A 20,162-nucleotide genomic window follows, 5' to 3' on the forward strand; every position below is an offset into this window, starting at 1 on the left:
GCGCGGGATGTGCCGCTCGGGAATCTCACCAACAGTGGGCGTTTAGCGCAGCCAAGCGACAGGCAGGCGCCAGGGCTCAGCAACAGGGAGGCGCCGGCTGAGGCGGGGAGAACTTTGGCGCTCAGAGCAGAGCCACCCTTTGCTGGCCAGTCGCGTTGCTCCTCCTAGGAAGCGAGCGGCGGTGGCGACTCCGCGGAAAAATAACGAAAGAAAGGCAGAGAGGAAGTAGCGACAGAAGAGAGAAAATGAAGGCAGCGCTGGGGGAGCCTGCAGGAGGGTGGCCGACAGTGGAACAAGGTGGATTTGGCTTCTTTTCCACACCCCGGGCGTGAACGCCCTCTCCAACGCGACCTGAGGAAATAAGTGGGTCTCGCCCGGGCAGAAAAGGAAAAGAATCCAAGCGAGAGCGCGTTGCTCCTCTGTCACCGCTGCCCCGGAGGAACTCCGGCTGCTTCTCAGCCCGGCCGCCTCGCGGGGCCGGACGCAGTGCCCGAGGCGCCCTGTAGATGGGGAGGGCAGGGAACGGACGCTCTAACCGCGGGTGACAGGCACCGGCCCGCCCGCCTGCCTGCTCCGCGCAGTGACCGGGCGGGCAGAGGATGCCAGGCAGAGGGACCTGGGAGCGGGATCTGAGACTGCCGGGGGTGTGCTAGGCTCCAACTTGGATGGCCTAGAGACCGCTCCAGCTCCTGGGACCGCTTCACCGAGTGGAGTGAAGCTGCGCGCGGGACCTGGAGGCGGAGACCTCAGGCAGCGGTTGCAGAGGGGAGAGCCCGGCGCAGGAGGGGGCGCGCTTTCTGCCTGCGGGTCACAGTAATGAGGAGACTGAGTTTATGGTGGCTGCTGAGCAGGGTCTGTCTGCTGTTGCCGCCGCCCTGCGCACTGGTGCTGGCTGGGGTGCCCGGCTCCTCCTCGCACCCGCAGCCCTGCCAGATCCTCAAGCGCATCGGGCACGCGGTGAGGGTGGGCGCGGTGCACTTGCAGCCCTGGACCACGGCCCCCCGCGCGGCCAGCCGCGCTCCGGACGGCAGCCGGGCAGGAGCCCAGAGGGATGAGCCGGAGCCAGGGACCAGGCGGTCCCCGGCGCCCTCACCGGGCGCACGCTGGTTGGGGAGCACCCTGCATGGCCGGGGGCCGCCAGGCTCCCGTAAGCCCGGCGAGGGCACCAGGGCGGAGACCCTGTGGCCACGGGACGCCCTCCTATTCGCCGTGGACAACCTGAACCGCGTGGAAGGGCTGCTGCCCTACAACTTGTCTTTGGAAGTAGTGATGGCCATTGAGGCAGGCCTGGGCGATCTACCGCTTTTGCCCTTCTCCTCCCCTAGCTCGCCGTGGAGCAGTGACCCTTTCTCCTTCCTGCAAAGTGTGTGCCATACCGTGGTGGTACAAGGCGTGTCGGCGCTGCTCGCCTTCCCCCAGAGCCAGGGCGAGATGATGGAGCTCGACTTGGTCAGCTTAGTCCTGCACATTCCAGTAATCAGCATCGTCCGCCACGAGTTTCCGCGGGAGAGTCAGGTGAGAGGAGTCTGGTGCGTGAGTGGAGATGGGCGCTGCTGGGGGCCGAGGCCATTGCATGAGGGGAGAGAAAACGGCTGGGTAAAGTCTGAGGGGAGTTGTTGCTTTATAACTTTGATATTGTTTAACGATTGGGCCACGTTCGTAGTTGATAGGTAGAAGGACCTTAGTAGAAGTAGAATAAAACATTTTAAGCGCGGGTGGAAATAAAACGCGCAGTGATGTCGCGGCTGGAAGGAAAGAAGTGGGGAGAATATAAGAGAAAATCATGTTTTGACCGGCTGGGAGAAATCTAGTGGATGCCCAGCGGGAAGTAGAAGTCGAGGTTCAGGACTGTGGAGAGCGGTCAAGGTGCTGAAGACCCACAAGAGCAGGGTATGGGGGTGGGGTATCCCTGACTCCCTGCTAGGTGTCACACTCCCAAGAGGAGCTCTGACAGCATGTGGCGGAAAAGCATGTGGCGGAAAAGCAGCATCTGCTCTCTCTGACTTCTTCGGAAGGTGTGCCTGAGCCTTAGGCGAGGGTGTAAGGAAGAAAGCACAACGCTCTGAATTCCTTCGGGTAAATAGAAAAATCTGCACCTAGTACAGAAGCCATAGGTAAAGAAGAGTGGTCAATTAGTCTTGGATATTGGAAAGCATTAGAAATATATAAAAGCGTAAAGATGGACGGGGAGATTTATTTGGGGATTGTTTCTTTGTCCCTACTTTCCTTCTATGTAATGTGGACTCGGAGGCTGGTATTCAGTTGCTGTGTTCAGCCCATTCCTGTCCCCATCGTCTAAGAAGTTTTAAAAAGGAATTAAATGATTTAGTTTCTTATTGATTAAAAAAGCTAAATATATTTTCAATGAAAGAGCTATTTGTGAACTTAACGTTGACAAGTAATAATGAGGAGATGAATATTTAAGGACAAGACAGAGTCCTTTTAGTAATGAATTTTCTGCCTTTTATATGTTACTTTTATCATAATCTCAAGCCATGTTAAGGCTTGCACAAAGCATTTATGAAGCAAATAGGTAATTGGCATGCGCCCATTTCAAAGACTGAGAAACTGAGAAAAGTCCGAGAACTTGATCAACATTGGTCAATGTACTAGTAAAAAAGTCCACACCATGGAGGATTTCTGACTTTACATCATTTTCACTCAACTCTTGCAGCTGGAAAAAGATGTATTTCCAATCTTCTTCCACTTTTGATATATGTGCCGAGATAAAAACTAAAATGAGTAAGGGCAATATGCAATGAAAAGTTTGATAGAATCTAAGCATAAATTGTCAAGGGAGTACTAAATATTTCTTTTTCTGGAAAAAAATAAATCTTACATTTTTAATCTTAGGAAGGGTGAGTGCAAGCCATTTTCAGCAGTTGCCCAGAAGATTCCTAGCTGAACTACAGAGATTTCATCTGTAGAGTGTAGGTTAATTAACTTTTACATAAAATATTTCTGTCACCTGAATATGAATGGTGTAGACAGCAGATGGGAAGGCATGGAAAACACGGGTGCACAATGCTGCCAATGACCAAAGTGTTATAAACATGAAATTGCATCCATAGGGTGCACCATTATTAATATATATGCAGAATCAGACCTAACAAAATGCAGCAGTCAGCATCACTTGCTTCTCATCATTGCTTCTTTATTACCTACTACTTCATAAGTTGCCAGTAGCCGTCACAGTCTCCAGACTCCTTTTCATTTGTAGATTGTTTGGCAAGAGTCTTAAGTAGCAAGAATTTTTCACAAAAATTCGTGGTCCTTAGTTAGAAGGCAAGTTGTGTTCTAGAATGAATGTGTGCAGCCTACAGCACATTACAAGGAGACCAGAAAAACCATGAAGCAAAATCCAGAATCTGTAAACTTCAAAGCTCTAAGACCAGGGGTTTGGGGGGTAATAAAGTCCTCCAGGGACAAGCCAACAATAAAATAAATACTCTGTCAAGCACATTTGCTTCTGTATTTCAACTCAGAAACATATTTTAAATCACTGTTGTCACTGTTATTTTCATGGCACACATCTTGAAAGGGAGAGATTATTATATTAACTCAGATCTAGTTTGTTCAACTGACTACATTTTCTTTCATCTCCCTTTGTATTTTAAATTCAAACATAACTAACTTGTCTTACTTTTCCTGTATCATTTAAATGTCATTCTATAATATTCGGTATTAAGAATGTTCTGGTAAATGTCAAGTCACTGTAATATGTAATTTTAAGATGACCGTAATCCGCTTTCAGTGAAAATAATAACTGATCTTTCCCTTGCTTCTCTGGAAAAGTGGACCTTCCTCTAATGCAGTGATGTGATTTTTTAAAACTTTCTACATATAAAAGGATGTCAAACTCATTTTACACATTAAATAAAATTGATTTAATCTAGCCACCATCCTTGGAGTCTACTGCCCAGTGACCTAATTTGTTGGTTGTGTGCCACTGCCTGAATAAACGATTCTAGAAGAAAGTGGACTTTTTCACACAACCAAGTAAAATAAAATTGTGTCCCTTACTTAAATCAAAATTGCTTTCAGAGCAAGAGCAGCAATAGCTGTTTTTTCTCACTTTCTTTTGGGCTGCTGATTACATTCATCTGAAGGTTTTAAATAGTGAGCAATAGTTTTGTTAACATCCTGCCACAACTCTTAAATAGAAAGAGCTACTACTGAGATGAACAAACCCCTGACAAAAGCATAATAGTTTTATTTCAACATACTATGTATTCAAAATAAGATCATCACATAAGATCATCACTTTCTAGGGGAGCAACTTCTTTCAGGTAGGGAAATTCATTAAAAGTAAGTTAATTAACTACTTTTGGAAAACATATGCATATTATAACTGCATAATAAAAGCTTAATATAACATTAAACATGGGATGGAGTCAAAGCAGTTTTCCATCAAAAGAATTCTGACTTCACTACAACACTCAAACCGCACTTGAGGCTAACCTGTTTTATTAAAGTGATTACTTCTTTGTTCTAAATTCTATTCTTATGACCTTCAAATAATGATGCTGAATATGAACCTAATTCCATTTACACTTAAATTAAGTTCCTGCAGTTATACTTTCTTCCTCTTTCCTTCCCATATGACTTTTTCTTCTACAGGGTTTGTGAAGTTTCTTCAAAGTTGGCTCCTTAAAGTTTACCTGCTGAAGTAGTGACAAGTACACATTTTTTAAAATAATATACATCTCACGTTAACTTCACATTGGTTCTATTAGGCAGAGTTAATGATGTAGTATGATTGGCTTAGATCCAAATCCATGCAATTCAAAAGTGACTGCTCAGCCAGGCATGGTGGTGCCTATGTGTAGTCTCAGCTACCTGGGATGCTGAGGCAGAAGGTCTGCTTGAACCCAGGAGTTCCATGCCACCCTGGGCAACATAGTACGACCCCGACTCTTAAATTTTTTTTTATTAAAAAAAACAAAGTGATCACACTACTATTTTCAACACTCTTGTTGAATACACCAACCACAACTTTGCCTGCTTCATGAGTGATATGTACTAACAAATTAATATATGCTTCTTTCATGGAAATACAAGTGTTTTAGATTGTCCATTTTCTCTGACAGTACAGGACTAAGCACTGAAGCCTATTTATTAGAATTTGGCTAATATAGCACTATTTTTGCATGGCACAGGGGTACCTCATGAGGGGACCAGTAAGGGATATTTATTTTTAAAACATCTGCTCTCAACTGCGTTGGTTTTCTTTGACTTGCTCTATGCAAAGCACAGCTCTTTCTCCTCTGGGAGAAATGTATTCTGCAATTCATGATGAATAGCTGACAGTCACATCTAATTGTTGCTGACTTTAAGATAAACAATTTCAAATTAAATGTCAAATGATTTTTTTAAAGCAGTGATCTTTTACAGGTTCCTCTTGAAGAACAGAGACCTGGCATTAACTTGGAAGTATTTTTTAATTTAGTAATTTACTTACAATATGTATTAGTTTTTCTAGGTAAGTAGAGCAAAGGAGACTAGCAGATGCTATTTATTGAGCAATTAGTTTGTCTCTCCCACTTTTCTTTGTGCTTGCCTGAAGAGTATCACTTAATCCATGAAAAATATATTTGCTCTTGATTTTGCCTGACAATTATATCTTAGAGTTAATTTATGATCGAATCAGCTGAGCTGTCTGAAGACTGATGCCAATTTCTAATTCCTCGTGTTTTATCCTCTGGTGCTGCAGAAGGCACCATGGATTTTGTACCATTAGATTTTATTTTATAAATAACCCCCCAGTCAAACTCCAACCACATTAGTTAAAAGAGTGCAATGTAATGAAAAGCATATGAAATAGTGGCCAAAATGTTCCCAATCTGCCTCTTTCATTGCAGGTGTTCCCAATCTGTCTCTTACTAGCCATGTAATTTTGGACATGTGACTATCTCTGAGAATCCACACTTATCAATGAGAATCTACACTTATCAATCAAAAGAAGGTACTTCACCAATCTAACAAAGATATTTTATGAACCAAATGAAAAAGTAAAAGTACTTGGAAAATTTATAGTGTTAGCCAAATAACTAGTGGAGAGGTGTTGGTCATTATCTGATAAGAATCACTTAAGTGTTAAAGTTCAACTAATTTTCTATTAGCAATGACTAATCAAAATGAGATATGATTCACGTGTAAAATGTTTCCATTCACCCTCACACCTTCCTCTTTACCCTCTCCCTCATTTTGTTTCTCTTAAAAACAAAGTGGGTTTAGAAACAAAAAGCAAAAAAAAAAAAAACAGGTTCCTAAGTAGGTTGCACACTTGCCTGGAAAAAGAAGGCATGTCACAGTACTGTTTCTGTATTAACAGCAACTTTTAACCTATGGCACATCTAACACAACTTCTAGAGCCTTAAGTCCTGCCACAGAAATATCATTACGATGCCCAAGATATTTGAGAAATGTTGGTCCTTCATATTGTTCACAAGTTTTTTCTATAGGCAAACTATCATTCAGGAAACTATCACCATACAGAGTCTACCCCACTCCCACTCCTATTCTGCCAACTACACCACAAAGCAAACATCCAAATTTTTTCATAGCAAGCTTTCTTGATAAGGAAAGCAGTTTGTTGATTCATACTGACCCAAGCTCCTTATCTCTTCGTGGATATATAATAATTTACAAACCAGCTACTTTGAGTCCCATTGCCGTAGACAACCGTATACTCTCTTAGGAAAGTATTGCTCATTTTAGTGGCAACAGTAAATGTAGAGACGAGAAATCTCATTGTCTTTTTTTCGACTAGCTCTGTCTACTGCCACATATACACAAGAGTAGAGGATCTATATAGCACCAGAAATATGATGCGAAATCCATAAAACTAGGCAAGAAGAAAGAGCATCTCTTAGCATCTGCCATATTACTTTTTGAGTGAATGTTGAAATCTTTAACCTCTCAGTTGTCTTTTGCTGATATTTTCGCTATGAGATCACAGGAGAAAAGAGCATTGGGGAAGAGATGAGCTAAGAGTAAGCCAACTCTCTCCCTTTCCTTCTCCTTTCCTCAACTTGACACCTCAGACAAATTCTCATATGTTTTATGTAACTGTGTAAGATTCATGCACTTTCAGGGAGACTGTCAACTGTGTTTGATCTCCTGCCTTGAAGGAGTGGGTTGATCCTTGACCTGGCTGGCATTATGTCATGAGGAGTAAACACTGACATTTAAAGGCTGGTGTCTGATTGGCCAGGGCTGGTTTGGTAATGGAGATGAGCCTGCAAGGGCACATGTGGCAGAGGATTAAGCAGGTTGACTTCTTTTTTAGTCAGGATAAATTATACCTCATCATTATTCATCTGAAGCATAGATTTAGGAAGAATTTTAATCATATATATTTTTGTAGCATATATGTTTTTTAAGGCTTTTTCGCAAATGTGTTTAAATAATCTCCTAACAGCCCTGTAAAGTAAATGACTATGTATAGACAAAATATGGAGAAATAGAAAGAGCTATGCATTGTAGGAAGTGAGAAGCCATCCAGAAGAAAAACAGACTAATAGCACCTTCTTAACTTAGTCTATTTGTCAGCCTTCAACCAAAGAACAGATTGGATCCATCACAGCTTTGGTAATATCCCAGAAAAAAAAAAAAAAAAGGATAAAAGAGAGAAGTATCTACTTCCAGGTTGGACTATTAAAAGCATATTATACAATAAATGTTCAAAACAATGGGAATTTAATTAATTGAATCATAATTTTTTAATGGAGTACAATATACTCATTCAATATGAGGATATATTTATTGACACAGAAAGATAGAAAAATTTTACAAAAATGTGTGTAAAGTGTGACCTTGTTCCTGTAAAATATGAAGTCTAGAACTTTATTTATAAAAATCTTAACAGTGATTATAGAGGGTGAAAGTCTACATTTTTCTCATTCATGCTTCTATTTTTCTAAAAATAAGTATTTTTACCTACTGAATTAAAAAATAATAAGAGAAAAAAAGATAAATTGTCTTTACACTTTCTCATCTAGACTTTCAATACTTCAGTATGAAAATACATATTTTAGAAAGAATAAATTGTAATGTATGTTTAAATTTATCAAAACCCTTTCTCATCTCTTTTATCATTTTATCCTCACAGTTCCTTTGTGAGGAGAGCAGGACAAATATTATTACTGTTATAATGTAAATGAGATAATTATAACATACGATGGAGGAAATATAAGGTGGGAGTTAAGAGATTACATTTTTGAGAAGCTTTTTAGACATCCTACCTTGGGAAACATACCTGATGTCTCCATGTTTCAATTTATTAAGTCATAAAATGTGGTTATCTTATAAGTTTATGGTGAGGACTGCATCATATGTACCTAGAGCAGTGTGTTCTTATGATGTTGAAAATTGTTCTTTTAGCATAAAGTGTTGATGTGGCAAGATTCATAAAAACTAATCAGGAAAAGAACTCAAATATTCTCCCTTATTCTCCAGGGAACTTCTATATGCGTTCTCAGTGTGTCTATAATATTCAGGCTTCAGACTTCCAGCTCCAGCAAACTAACCCTGAGAAAAATGAAGAAATCTGCTGTTTTGAATCCCACTTAGAGTTCTAGTTCACCAAAGAGTACCCGCAATTTAAGTGTGTGCAAAGTAGGTCAGCAAAGAAGTGAACTTTGAAGTCCAGTTTTACCTAGTTGCTCCTTTATATGGGTTCAGGGTGGTTGGAGTGTTGTAGCAGTTACATAAAGGTTAAGAAGAAGCATGTTTTGGTCTATTAGACAGTTTTAGTGAGGAACTCATAAGTCTTTCCTATCTATTGCTATAACTTTTCATAGGAGGCTCTGAGGAACTAAACTCAGGGAACAATAGAACAGAAATGACAGTTTCATTTTATTAATAAATGCATTAATGCCCAGTGCCCTGGTGCATAGGTCTTTAGAAAAGGATTGGGTTGGGACACATGACTCGGGCTTCAGGTTTGTGTGGCATTTCATAATTCTCAATCTTGATCTTCCATCTAAGGAAACAAAAGAAAGAAGTGGTGGAAGAGATGGAGGACAACAGATATGAGCTTAGGAAACAGGAGTGAGCTTATTTTGGTGTGATAGGGCTGAGTTCCTGAAAGAGTTCCAAATCTGAATCCTCAAAACCTGTGAATATGTTATTTTTTATGGCCAAAAGGACTTTGAAGATGTGGTTATGTTAAGCATCTTGAGATAGAAAGGACATCTTAGATTATCCAGGTATACTCCATGTCATCACAAGGGTTCTTATAAGAAGGAGGCAGAAGAAGTCAAGGTCAGAGGACAAGGCGATGTGACAATGTGATAAAGGAAGCGGAGACTGGAGTGACACACATTGAAGATGGAGAAGAGGCCATAAGTCAAGGAATACAGGCAGTCGCTAGAAACTCAAAGGCAAGAAAATGATTCTCCCTTAGAGGCTCCAGAAAGAATGCCACCCTTGACTTGAGCCCAGCAAAACGGATTTCAGACTGTGACCTCTAGTCACAAGTCATAAGAGAATAAGTGTGTGTTGTTTTAAATCACTAAGTTCTTGGTAATTTGTTACAGCAACAACAAGAAATGATATAATTGCCCATGCAGACTTATGCAAGGAGGAGATGACAAAAAGATAGAAAGGGATCTGGCCCACCTTATCCTTGGAAGGCAGGTTCCATTTCAGCTTATATACTTTGCATCTGGAGAAAAATGTCGAGAAAGTTTAAGCTTGGTGACTCCACCCACTGGCAACTACAACCCAATTGATATTTGGGGATTCTTGTTAAAAAGGGCAGAGTCTACCTGGACATGGATTGAAGGTTCAGCAGTCTGCCCTTTTTCATATGGGCTTTATCTGTATCAAAGTAACAATATGGCTTACATTAACCCAAAGATTAAGGGAAAGTAGCACTGCTATAGGCCAAGGCTTTTAGAAATGGTACACCTCATGAAGCAAAATCTTCATGTTTTATTGGATGCAGACAATATCAAAACTGATGTACACAACTTCGTGGGACTTTTTGGATGCATATTGCTTTTCTGATTATAAAAGCAGCGCCCATGCACTACTACCTGTGCATTTCCACAGATTAACCCTGAGTCGCATTTAATGTGTTTTATTCTTTCAAGGATAATGGTTTAAATTTTAGTAACAGTGGAGTACATTTAAGAAAAACCCTGTTATCACTCTAACTGGGCACTGGCATCAAAGAACAGGAGAAATAAAAAGTAATTTTTTTTTTTAATTTTCTGAAAACGCAGACTTGACATGGCTCTTGAAACTTGAGCATTATGCCATTTCTATTTAAAAGGCAGGATTTTCCTTTGTGTTTGTAGTCTATATTTTCATCACACTGCAAGCGGCTGAGTCTCTATGGTTCCAAACAATAGCTCAACTAGTACCTTTCAATAACCTTCTTAGAAATGACTTAGAAATGGGTTGTCACTCCTCTCCCCACCGCTAGGGGTGGCCATTAGCTGAACTTGCTGAACATTTGGGGCAGTAGCAAGCACTTTGGTGGCAGTACAACCTGCATGCAATCTATTGGTGTTTTTGGATAGAAGGCCTCAACTAGAAGCCAAACAAGTTGTGTTAATACTCTCCAGATTAAAAAGAAAAGTTTTTATTTTCATAAAGTTAAACATTCAGCATGTCTTTGTCTAACAGAATCACAATCTGGCTTAGTTGTGGAGTGCTATTTTTTCAGTCCCAACCAGACATTGTTAAACAGAGATTCCTTTAAACAAATAATTTGCTTCTATATTTTGTGAATGTAATAATAGGAGCAGATATATACATGGATCCACACACAGGGAGATATTACTGTGTTGCTGATACAGGAAGAGTTAATTTGAGTCTTATCACACATTGTGTTATACACCTAAAGAAATGCTTCAATGTGTACATGAACATAAATGATAAATCTAGATCCGAATTTATCTAGTGTGCCTTCACCTGGTCACAGACAGAGAGAGCCATCTAGTGGTCTCCAAAATATAGGTTTAGGCTGAAGCATCCTAGGAATCCACTCTCACGAGACAAGAAAGGATTCCAAGCAGCTATTAGTTCATTCCTGGTCTTTTGACTTTGGGAAACGTAGGTTAATTCACCAAAGAGAAGATCTTCTTCTGCCTTCTACTAAGAAGAAGCTTCATCAACTTCTGCTGTACTGCCAGCCTATCTATAATTGCAGTTAACAACTATAAAGTAAGATATCTCAAAGTGTGTGTCCAGTGGGGTTGGGAGAAAAATGAGATAAAATCTTACTAACTTTAGAAATGTAGAGTCATTAATTCTTAGTAGCTATATTTGCTGTCACTTTCATTCATAAGGCAAGATAAAGAGACGCAACCATTTTATTGTGCTAAGCACATCATTTATTCCTTTATTTCTGATTACAAAAAAATCTATGCTCTTTGTGGATAATTCTAAGAGTTAATAAAATGCCAGAGAATTCAAATCACCTATAAATACACAACCAAAAGATCTACACATATATGTGTTTTATAAAATTGGGGCCATCCTACTTTATGGATTTTCCTAACATATCCACACATAAATGTCTTCCCATATCACAAGTATTTTTCTCCACTATTTGTAATGGCTAGATAGTTTGCTTTTGAATGGGTTATTTCTTGATTTGTTTATGTAGCCCTTGCTGTTTAAAATCAGATTTGCTTCCAAAAAAAAAAAAACAAACACTGCTACCGAAGGGATTTTACTACACTCATCTTCCTTAACATTTTTGTAGTTACTTGTGCCGCGGAACACCCTCTACTTGAGTTTTGTGACACCGTCATTGTTTTCCTTGTTTTTTTTCCCCTGTCCTTTTCATTGTCTTTTACTGATTATGCTTCTTGTCCTTGATCCCTTATAATAATCACCATTGTACTGTGCTGTCTAATATTATAGCCTCTACCCAAATATGGATACTTGAATTTAAATTAAGATTATATAAAATTCGAGTCAGTTGCTCAAGCACATGAATCACATTTCAAGTGTTTAAAACATCTTATGTACCACATAAATATATATGCCTACTATGTACCCCTGTCTCTTATACACATCTAGATGTGTATAAGAGACAGCTTATGTACCACATAAATATATATGCCTACTATGTACCCACAAAAATAAAAAAATTTTTTAAATTAAATAAAACATTTAATTTTTAATTTTTTTAAATAAAAATTTAATTTAAAAAAAATTTTTAAATAAAATTTTTTTTAATTTTAAGTAAAAATTTTTAAATGGGCACATATGGGTAGTGACTACTATATTAGACAACACAAATATAGAACATTTTCATTGCCATAGGAAGTTCTATTGGATTGTTCTGTCAAAGGATGTTCTGTTGCAAAGGAAGAGAAACTCCCACCATGAAGCTCAAAAGCAGGGAATTTGTGCTGAAATCTTACAGGAAAATGACATGAAATAGAAATGCATGAAATATAGCTGAGCTGTACTACCAGAAGGTGTTTGGGTAGCACCTCTCTTTTTCCCTTGCTCTGGAGCCCAATGGCTCTTCTCTCAATTTCTCACTTCACATCTGCTACAAACTCCTCTCGGGATACCAGCTGATTCTTCTGCCTTGCCACTACTTCTCCGTGGATGTGGTTCTTATGATAGGACTAAGCCTGGCTCTATATGACTTTACAACTCTAATCAATTTATCTGACTACATTTCTTATATCTCTTAGTTCAAATTATCCAGACATCCGATTGGCTTAACCCACATTGGTTTCCTCTCCATTCCAAATTGTACGTCCTTCCTCAATCCAGTCAGAAATGCCCAGATTCTTAGGTTGCATGCTTAGTATGAGACTGACTTAGAATATAGCAGTAAATAAAACAGCAAAGCCCAGGATCTCAAAGAATTCCCATTCTAGCAAGGAAGATAGAAAACAGACATGCAAACAAATAAATATGTAATATACTATTATTAGACAGAAACAAGTGCAATGGAGAAAAATAAAGCAGAATATAAGACTAGAGAATGACTATAGTTGGTCAAGTATGGTCTGTCTGAGCATGGCATTTAAGCACAAAATGAAGTAAGGAGTGACCCACAGAAGTCTCTAAGGAAGGAGCATTGCAAGCCAGGCCAATAAAAAATACAAAGACCCTGAGATAGGAATGAGCACAGCAATAAATAATTATTGAATAACTGGACTATTCTTAGTAACATCCATAACACAATTTTTAGTGGGCACTATTTCAAAGGAGGTATCAATAGTGAACCAACAACCAGATCTAGTACACCCTTTCATACAGGCCTTTTCCATAGTGTTAACTACTGAATTTATCTCTTTGCGTGTAGCAAGGCCAGGAATTTCTAACTTGAATTTGTGGCTATATCTCCAATTCCCACCTTAAATTAAAAATACTTAAAGATGTCTTGAAAAAGTGTTTTTCTCTCACCTATAACAAGACTTTTCGTAACATCTTTGACTTCTCCCTTTTCTTCTTACCAGGTTCTGTTGCTTTCCTTCATATATTTCTCATAGCCCCATTCTTCCTTCTTATTGTCACATTACCTTCTTGCATCAATTCTTTTAATATCTAGCTTCTTTCCGCCAGACAATTCTGTACACTGTTGCTAGATAAATTTTCTTAAAACAATTTTTATTCATTCATTCATTCATTTATTCAATAAACACTTATCAAATATAATGCCCTGAGCTTCGTGCCATTTCTTTGCTCAAAAACCATTTTACTATGACAATATTCCCTTTCTTTTTCCATGACCCAACACTTCTGTGAGGTGAAATACACAAGTTAACAACAATGACTCACTACAGTATTAATTCACAAAATTGGAGTGAGGTGTGCCACACTTAAGAAACTGTATCAAATTATCTAGATTTTGAAAGTATAATTCAATAAAGCATTCCATCTCCTACTGACATGCCAAGATTCAGATATGCTTCCCCTAAAGCCAGAGAAATATAGGTTAATAATCATCAGTAAGTTTACAGAATCTGGCCTTCAAGGCCTTCCCCAAACATGTACTGTATTAGTTCATTTTCACATGCTGATAAAGACATACACAAGACTGGGAAGAGAAAGAAGTTTAATTGGACTTACAGTTCCACATGGCTGGGGTGGCCTCAGAATCATAGCAGGAGGCATTTCTTACATGGTGGCGGCAAGAGAAAATGAGGAGAAAGCAAAATCAGAAACCCCCGATAAACCCATCACATTGCATGAGACTCACTCACTATCACGAGAATAGCAAGGGAAAAACTGACCCCCATGATTCAATTACCTCCCCCCTGGTCCCTCCCACAACACATGGGAATCCAGGAAGATATGATTCAAGTTGAGATTTGGGTGGGGACACAGCCAAACCATATCATTCTTCCCCGGCTCCTCCAAATCTCATGTCCTCACATTTCAAAACCAATTATGCCTTCCCTATAGTCCCCCAAAATCTTAACTCATTTCAGCATTAACCCAAAAGTCCATAATCCAAAGTCTCATCTGAGACAAGGCAAGTTCCTTCTGCTTGTGAACATGTAAAATCAAAAGCAATCTAGTTGCTTCCTAGACACAATGGGGATACAGGTATTAGGTAAATACAGCCATTCTAAATGGGAGAAATTGTCCAAAACAAAAGGGGATACAGGGCCTATACAAGTCCAAAATCCAGCAGGGCAGTCAAATTTTAAAGCTACAAAATAATCTCCTTTGACCCCAGGTTTCACATCTAGGTACCACTGATGCAAAAGGTGTGTTCTCATGGTCTTGGGCAGCTCTACCCCTGTGGCTTTGCTGGGTACAGACTCCCTCCCAGCTGCTTTTACAGGCTGGTGTTGAGTGTCTGTGGCTTTTCCAGGTGCACAGTGCAAGCTGTTGGTGGAGCTGCCATTCTGGGGTCTGGAGGACAGTGGCCCTCTTCTCACAGCTCCACTAGGCAGTGCCTCAGTAGGGACGCTATGTGGGAGCTCCGACCCCACATTTCCCTTCTGCACTGCCCTAGCAGAGGTCCTCCATGAGGGCCCCACCTCTGCAGCAAACTTTTGCCTGGGCATCCAGGCATTTCTATACATCTTCTGAAATCTAGGCAGAGGTTCCCAAACCTCAATTCTTGACTTCAGTGCACCTGCAGGCTCAACACCACATGGAAGCTGCCAAGGCTTGAGGCTTCCACGCTCTGAAGCCACAGCCTGAGCTCTACATTGGCCCCTTTCAGCCACAGCTGGAGCACTTAGGACACAGGGCACCAAGTCCCTAGGCTGAACACAGCACAGGGACCCTGGCATTTTCCTCTTGGGCCTCTGGGCCTGAAATGGGAGGGGCTGCCATGAAGGTTTCTGACATGGCCTGGAAACATTTTCCCCATGGTCTTGGGGATTAACATTAGGCTCCTTGCTACTTATTCAAATTTCTGCAGCCAGCTTGAATTTCTCCTCAAAAAATGGGTTTTTCTTTTCCACTGCATCATCAGGCTGCAAATTTTCTGAACTTTTATGTTCTGTTTCCCTTTTAAAATGGAATGCTTTTGACAGCACCCAAGTCACCTTTCGAATGCTTTGCTGCTTAGAAATTTCTTCTGCTAGATACCCTAAATCGTCTCTCTCAAGTTCAAAGTTCCACAGATCTCTAGGGCAGGGGCAAAATGCCGCCAATCTCTTTGCTAAAACATAACAAGAGTCACCTTTGCTTCAGTTCCCAACACATTGCTCATCTCCATCTGACACCACCTCAGCCTCGACCTTATTGGTCATATCACTATCAGAATTTTTGTCAAAGCCATTGAACAAGTAAGTCTCTAGGAGGTTACAAACTTTCCCACATTTTCCTATCTTTTTCTGAGCCCTCCAAACTGTTCCAGTCTCTGCCCATTACCAAGTTCCAAAGTTTTTTTGGGTACCTTTTCAGCAACACCCCACTCTGCTGGTACCAATTTACTATATTAGCTAGTTTTCATGCTGCTGATAAAGACATACCCCAGACTAGGAAGAAAAAGAGTTTTAATTGAACCGCTGTGATTCTGAGGCCTCAGAATCATGGCGGAAGGCAAAAGGCACTTCTTACACGGTGGCAAAAAGAGAAAATGAGGAAGAAGCAAAAGCGGAAACCCCTGATAAACTCATCAGATCTTGTAAGACTCATTCACTATCACAGGAATAGAACGGGAAGACTGGCCCCATGATTCAATTACCTCCTTCTAGTTACCTTCCACAACACATGGGAATCCAGGGAGATACAGTTCAAGTTGAGATTTGGGTGGGGACACAGCCAAACCGGATCATGTACTCTTTCCAATTCATGGCATTCTGTTGAGATATAGGTACACAGAAAGCCCAGAATTCCCTTTGTTTTACTTCTATTTTAAGTTCAGAGGCACACGTGCAGGTTTGTTACATAGGTAAACTTGTGTCATGGGAGTCTGTTGTACAGATTATTTCATCACCCATGTATTGAGCCTAGTTTTCATTAGCTATTTTTCCTGATCCTCTCCCTCTTCCCACCCTACACCCTCCAGTAGGCTCCAGAGTCTATTGTTCCCCTCTGTTTCCATGAGAAAGCACAAAATTTCTAGAAACAGAAATGTGTGTATGATTTTTAATCAATAAATTTAAATCATTATATTAAAAAGTATTTTCCTATTATATAATCTATATGGAAAGACAGATATATACCCAAGTTGTCACAATTTGCACATGAATTATGCTCTAATTCAAAATTGAGTTTTCCATTGAAACAATGTTATCTGTGCCTGTTAAGACCTCAGGCCAGGCCTCAAAAGCCTATTTGACCCATTATATAGCAGAGTTCTGGTATTAATAATTCTGTAGACACTAAACACTATCAGTAACAGACTCTTTCTGTTTGAGACTAAGGGGATATGGAGTGGGGAGGAGAACCAGAGACCTGGCTTCAAGTTTGGTTTTAGAATCATCTGTAGAGCTTTGGGAAACCTCTCTGAGCCTCAGTTTATAAATAGTTATTCATTAAACAGGTTTTTATTGACAACCTACTATGCCATTTAAAAAATTAATATAGACTTCAGTGAATTAATATACATAAAAGCAATTTATAAATTCAAATGTTAAAAATAGATGAGAAGCATTGTTATTGAAACATCTTCTTTAGGAAAACACACTCCTAGCTTCAATTCTGGAAAGTTAGGACCTATCTTCCTTGGTACTAATTTGGCAATAGGAACAACCCACCCTTGTTTCATCCTCCTGCAATGGACCAACACAGTCAAACTGTAACTTCTAAATGGTCAGCAGCAGCTGGAACAGGAGGAAAAAAGAGCAGGGTTTCATAATTCCCAAACAGGGACCTAAAAATGCGTTTATCTTGGATGCTCCCATAGTCAGGGAGAAGAACCCTGGGTGCTCGGCTGCACCTCACCATAGGTAGGAAGGTGAGGAGGAAGGTGAGGAGGAAGAAGGGAGGTTGGGGAGCTGTCAGGATAGGAGGACTATAGCCAGAACACAGGTTAGAATAAGAGACACTTGAGAAGTCAAGTATTAAAGCTAGGATTGCTAGTTTATATTCATAAAACTATATTAGTTAAGATTTAAGATTGTATCAGTTTCTAAATGGTACTGTGTAATGGGTTGAAATACTGGAAATGATCATTTCCTATTCATAACCTATGAAGGTTATTTCATTCCAACTCTGCCTTTAACACTTGCAGGACAGCAGCCACTTAAAGTCCTTTGCATCTCCATGTTTCAGAACTACTTCAGGATTTAGCCTTGAGCTCAAGCCAGGGGAACCATTAGGTTCTCCTTGCAGAAGGAGAGAGGGAAGTAACACTAGAAGAGATCAGTAATAAATCAAGAAGCTTAACCATGGCCATACCATCTCTGCCTACAGTATTTCAATGGCTCTTAACTGACTTAAAAGGCCATTGAAACACTGAAATTTAAATGGCCTCCTAACTGACTTCTCTGCCTTCATCCTTCACCATGTTTTGTTTTGTTTTATTTTGTTTTGTTTTGTTTTGTTTTTTTCTGAGACGGAGTCTCACGCTGTTGCCCGGGCTGGAGTGCTCTCAGCTCACTGCAACTTCTGTCTCCCAGGCTCAAGTGATTTTCCTGCCTCAACCTCCTGAGTAGCTGGATTATAGGCGCCCACTACCACGCCTGGCTAATTTTTTTTGTATTTTCAGTAGAGACGGAGTTTGACTATGTTGGCCAGGCTGGTCTCAAACTCCTGACCTCACGATCCGGCCGCTTCAGCCTCCCAAAGTGCTGGGATTTCAGGCGTGAGCCACCGCACCTGGCCCACCACTTCTATTCTCTTGTCCCAGCTTCTCTCAGAAAAAGAATCAGTGTACTAACCTGCTTAAACCCTCGCACTACTCCCCTAAAGGGCAGCAGTATGTCCCAAACTTCAGGCATTCACGTACTGCCCTCATAATTTTTGCCATACCTCTGGATCATCTACTGCTATTAATGTTTTAAATTAACTTGTTGTTTTACCTAAATAAATTCACTTTTAAAAATCTTTTCATGACAACATTAATGAAATACCAGTGCCACTTGCCGTAAATAGAAATTAACTATAAAAATAAATACACAAGAACAACTAAACAATTCTAGCTAGGTACCCTTGCCTGCCTGAGGTCTGAATCTGAGTCCTTTTTTAAAAGAAGAAATTTCCAGGTGTTATAAAAGTGTTAAAGACACACTGACACCAAATTGAGGCTCTCTGTTTGACTAAACAGATGGATTAAATGCTAATTGAAAAGGGATTAAGTTTCTCACAGTGTGATTCAGTGTTATATTAATGTAAAGTTTCTGAACAACCTAAAATCATCTCATGAATCACCTACACTCTGCCAAACAGTAACCTATAACGTGAATTCTAAGCAGCTTAGCGTAGCATTCAAGACCCTTCATTATCTGATCCTCACATCACTCCTCTCTCATTTATTCTTCATACTAACACTTGCCCTTTGTACTTTGTGCTCCAGTAATGCCTAAATGTGCAATACTATTCCATGTGTATGCACATGTTGTTCTCACTGCATGGCATATCATTTCCCCTTTGTCTGCCTGAAATTCAGTCTTCATCCTTTGCTCTTCTGTGCATGGTACACTGGCCACTCTCTCCCTACCACGATTAACAACTTTCACTTCTATGTGACTTTTCTACGGTCATCTTTCTAGATCTATCACACAGTTATGTAATTATTTGTTAACATGTGTCTCTCTCCTCCTCTCTCACTAGACTAAACCCTGTGCTCCTCACACAATGTCTGATTCATAATAGATGCTCAATGACTATTGGATAAACTGAATTAATGGCCCACTTTCATTCATTCTAGTGTAATCGCTAAATCACACTTGTGGAAAAGCCACCATCTGTCAAGGTATGGCGATGTGAACCTAAGAGAGTGCAATGCCCTATGAAAGAGGGTCCTCATTCACTGCGGTGGACAGAATTCCTGACCACCTAGAATTTACCATGTTATAAGATGTAGAACAAAGCTGGAAAAGTAAGGCCTTGGGGAAATTGATTTTGTAATAAATAGAAAACCTGTTTCTACTACCCTATTAAACTTTTCATACTTCCTTCATTCTCCCCAAATCATTTTTCAATTTGCCGCAGACCACAAATGATAGAAAGTGACATTGTTCTCATATCTTTGAACCACTGCTTTCCCAACTCCTCGTTCCCTTTTCTGCCAATTTCTCTACATTTTGTAGCCAAAGATTCTTGACATTTAAAATTAGAGAAAGTCAAAGTCGATGAAAAGTAAATTTATTGGAAATAATCATCAGTGAGAAAGGAAAAGCCTGGAATTATATTTTACCTTGTTATCTCCTGTCAAACAAAGTATCAGGAAATCAGACAAGAGTTCAGATCTTGCCAAGATTAGCCAACTCTATTCCTAACTTCCCGTTATAGTCACTGCTTATCTGTCATTAAGGATGATTCTTTAGGTTTCAGCCGCCAGGTGTGGTAGCCATCTGTTTGTTAGCAGCACTCAGATAATTTCAAAATATAGATTCCCAGGTTTATCAAATCAGAATTGCTGAGGTTGGAGCACAGAAATCTATTTAAAAAGCAAACAAACAACTTCACACGTGATCTGAGTATCATTTGTTTTTTGGACCACATTGTCCTAAGAGTGTCATCCAACGTGATTTTCAAAATGTGACCAGGAACCACGTGGAAAAAAAAAGAATTCACATTTGGTAGTTTTTAAAGTATAGAAT

The 20,162-nt window shown here is 40.1% G+C and overlaps 1 protein-coding gene across 1 annotated transcript in view; it reads left to right on the forward strand.

The window, feature by feature from the left end:
- The first annotated feature begins 389 nt into the window (after nucleotides 1-389).
- GRIN3A (glutamate receptor, ionotropic, N-methyl-D-aspartate 3A) overlaps nucleotides 390-20,162 on the forward strand; it is a 165,039-nt gene continuing 145,266 nt past the window's right edge. Inside the window, exon 1 of the mRNA XM_011990036.1 lies at nucleotides 390-1,515. Coding sequence (XP_011845426.1) covers nucleotides 817-1,515 — 699 coding nt within the window. The 5' untranslated portion in view covers nucleotides 390-816. The remainder of the gene's footprint in view (nucleotides 1,516-20,162) is intronic.

Source organism: Mandrillus leucophaeus, unplaced genomic scaffold (genome assembly GCF_000951045.1).
Source record: "Mandrillus leucophaeus isolate KB7577 unplaced genomic scaffold, Mleu.le_1.0 Scaffold368, whole genome shotgun sequence".
Classification (NCBI taxonomy): Eukaryota; Metazoa; Chordata; class Mammalia; order Primates; family Cercopithecidae; genus Mandrillus; species Mandrillus leucophaeus.